At 39.1% G+C, this 3,435-nt stretch overlaps 1 protein-coding gene across 1 annotated transcript; it reads left to right on the top strand.

Annotated features, from left to right (window-relative positions):
• Window positions 1-304: 304 nt before the first annotated feature.
• On the top strand, window positions 305-1,587 carry LOC136277400 (melanocortin receptor 5-like). The gene has a single exon (XM_066159430.1). It carries the CDS (start codon window positions 454-456, stop codon window positions 1,393-1,395), a length of 942 nt encoding a protein of 313 aa, XP_066015527.1. The 5' UTR covers window positions 305-453; the 3' UTR covers window positions 1,396-1,587.
• The last annotated feature ends 1,848 nt before the right edge of the window (window positions 1,588-3,435 follow it).

Genomic DNA, 3,435 nt, shown 5'->3' with positions numbered 1-3,435 from the left:
TCCCAAAATCACGTGAATTAATAATTCACGCTATTATACAGGTAAGGCAACGAGTCCAATCCAAACAACACGTCGGCTGATGCGTTGATTAATGCGTCGGCCGACGGCAATCGGTCGATTTTCGATATCCTATCGCTAAAGGTTTATTTGACTAAAGAAGTTTGTTTTATGTTTTGTTGGGAAATTAACCTATCACAAATGCAGTTTTACTTTCCCCTTATTAATAATTCAAATTCGCACACAAAAACGGGCCTTTTTTTCTCTTTCGTGTCACAAACCTCACAGCTTTCGGACATTATACATAGTCAAACGATAGTGATGAATTTTGTACTGTCTGTAATTGTTATTCAAAAACTAAGGTTTAACTGACCTTGAAGTAAATGGTGCTGTGAAGACGAAATATTCCTCGTTGTAACTAAGTATAGCTTGCAAGAGAGTGGAAACGACGGCAGGATGATGGCGACAACAAATCTATCGGAAAGTAGAACGCATACACAAACATTTGACGAATCGCTATGTTCCTCGGTTTGGGCAGGTGAGTTTAAACAACAGTCAATATCATTCTCAGCAGTCAACATTCTCCTCTCCATCACAGCAACTCTTGGGAATTCTCTCATCCTTGTTGCCCTTCATAAGGAATCTTCCCTCCATCTGCCATCCAAACTCTTGTATCGTTGTCTGGCAACCACTGATCTGTTGGTTGGTCTTGTTACCCAGCCTATCTATGTTACCTACTGGATGTCCGTGGTTCACGAACACTGGAGTCTTTGTCGATACGCAAGGGACGCAAACATCATACCGGGATATGCATTATTTGGAGTGTCTTTGTTGACGGCGACGGCCATAAGCGTGGACCGACTTCTCGCCATGTTGTTGGGACTAAGATACAAAGAGATTGTAACTTTGAGGCGCACGTATATCATTTTAGCTATCGTTTGGGTTGTATGTCTAGTCACTGGTTTATTCTCTTATCTCGATTACCGTATTGGCTTTTGGTGCAGCTTTATAATTATACCATCTTGCTTGATAATCTCAATCGCCTCGTACATAAAGATTTTCCGTGCTCTAAGACATCATGAGGTTCAAGTACAAGATCATGTTCAACAACAGCCAAGCCAAACAACTGCTCTGAACATGGCGCGATACAGAAAGGCAGTGTACAGTGCACTGTGGGTGCAGTTAGCTTTAGTTGTCTGTTATGTTCCACACTTTACAGGGATAATTGCGATTTTTCTTAGTGCAGAGAGATTTTCAAATTTCAACCTTATCTACGGAATGACAAATGTCTTAGCGTTCTTTAACTCTACTATAAACCCGTTCCTTTACTGCTGGAGGATAAGTGAAGTGCGACGAGCAGTAAAGCAGACAATCAGACAAGCAATCTGTCATACCTAGGGGTAGACGTATTTCGAATATAAAAATGAAATTCGAATATTCAAGGGAAATACGTGACTCTATCACAGGCCGTGTACACAAAGCTGGTCTTATGAGAAAACATTCTCTCATTTCATGACAATCGAGTACGAAAGCTGCTGACACGCGCTCTTGATTACCTGCCAGTGCTCCTAATTAAAAAGGTTTGTATGACAGCTCACCACTTCAAGTATTTTTTCCGCGCTTCAATTTCATCTGATTGTCAAAAAAACTATTCATTTCATCAAAATTCTGAAGAAAAAGGAATAAGTAAAATGGAAGGACTAAGACTTTGATTTAAATATAATTACGCTCTAATCTCTTTTATGTGGTTTTCTTTAACACTTCTCTTTCATTCTCGGGACTGTTACGAATATCACGGAATGAATAAAAGGTTGTAGGCAAATTTTTGATGAGTAAATAATATGAAAAAGTTAACGTTGCCATAAATGTCATAAATGAAGGTATATTCCATAGATAAAATGAGAATTACATGATGATGATAAAAAGTGATGTTTAAAAGTTCAAAATTATTTACCAGGATCAACTGGTTTCCGACCCTAATTTCTAGATAGGTTGAATTTTGTTCTAAAGTACTCCAGAAAGTTTTGAAATGCTCCTTTATTTGAGTCGTGAGCTAAGCCAGGGAAGCTAAGGTGACACTAATCTTGAAACAGATTATGATGAAATGATGTAGAATGTCCCAGGTTGTTAAGCAAAGCTCATATTTAGTTTGCCGTTGCTATTTGCCTTTTCTAGGCGTTCATAAAGTAAAACGGAGCAAATGGTATACTGCACCATAGCAGCGGTGGAGTGAAAAACGAGGGAGAATTAGGTCGGGTCGTGCCGTGTCGGGTGGGGTCGTGTCGGGTGGGGTCGGGTGGGGTCGGGTCGGATAGGGTCGGGCGGGTTGGGTCGGGTCGTGTGAACACCGTTTTTACTCGATCCAAGCGTCACTTTTTTTCACACCACTGTGACTATTGCGCCGTGTACTGTGCATTTTGTTTTACTACATGAACGCCTCGGACAGGCTATCTTATCAATCAATAAGCTGTCCTTAAGAAAAAGAAAAAGGCTGAGATGCAGAATACAATTGCAAGTCACTACTACAAATATTATCTACGAGTCAGTAGTGGAGCCACTTATTAAGAAAGAGGAATCGAGAGTTAGAAAAAATGAAAGCAATCACGTGTCGTATACATAACAACTTTAATTTCCACTAAGGTAATGTTTTGCAATCAAATGATGACTCAGCAAAAATAAATTAACTTACCTTACTTAATGGTTTATTAAGCAAATAATATTTGTAGCTTTATGTAGAGACTGTATATTTTTATTCCGTACCAAAACTGTATTGGAGAAAAAACGCGACTGCGACTGTTGGAAAAAAAATAAACAAAATCTCGGTTAAAATAATGTGGTATTAGCAACAATAGATTCATTCAAAGGGAATCTTCAAATTACGTCCTGGCCGAGACACATCTGGGCTGCAACCTTTTTTTTGTTTTCAGCTTGTCGTGCGTGTGATCATAATTCCAACAAGCGCCGAGATCACAGCGTTGGCATAAGCACTTCGTCATATGTCGGTAGCTTTCAGTGAAGGTTTTCCTTAGTCAAACAGTGATTTTTTTTCCACCACATATTTTGAAACAATGGTCACAGGGAGTACAAATTTGTCCCTGTTGTACGATGTCATATTCAAAATGTCGCTTATTAATTTGACAAACAAGTAACTAAGACAAACAACGCCCTGAAACAACAGATGATTTTGCGCAAAAAAATGTACCCCGTGGAAGGATTATTTGAATTATTTATGATCTTTTGAGCAACATTTCCACCATTTGGTCTATCTTTAGGCCTTTCAGGGTAAAACAGCAGAATGAATTGTCGCAGGATTTCTTTTTGCTGAACAACTGATTCTCTTTTAGGCTGGTTAGTTAATGCAACGTACATATGCCAACCTCTGAGGAAATTTTGATTTGTTTCGTGGTACAGAAGACACTTGAGATCGTTCGTGTATTT

The sequence above is a fragment of the Pocillopora verrucosa genome, chromosome 12, assembly GCF_036669915.1.
Source record: "Pocillopora verrucosa isolate sample1 chromosome 12, ASM3666991v2, whole genome shotgun sequence".
Classification (NCBI taxonomy): domain Eukaryota; kingdom Metazoa; phylum Cnidaria; class Anthozoa; order Scleractinia; family Pocilloporidae; genus Pocillopora; species Pocillopora verrucosa.
This window is presented reverse-complemented; position numbering and strand designations above follow the sequence as displayed.

Coding starts and splice junctions, on each gene's coding strand:
- LOC136277400 (XM_066159430.1), top strand. CDS start 454: ATGATGGCGACAACAAATCTATCGGAAAGTAGAACGCATACACAAACA.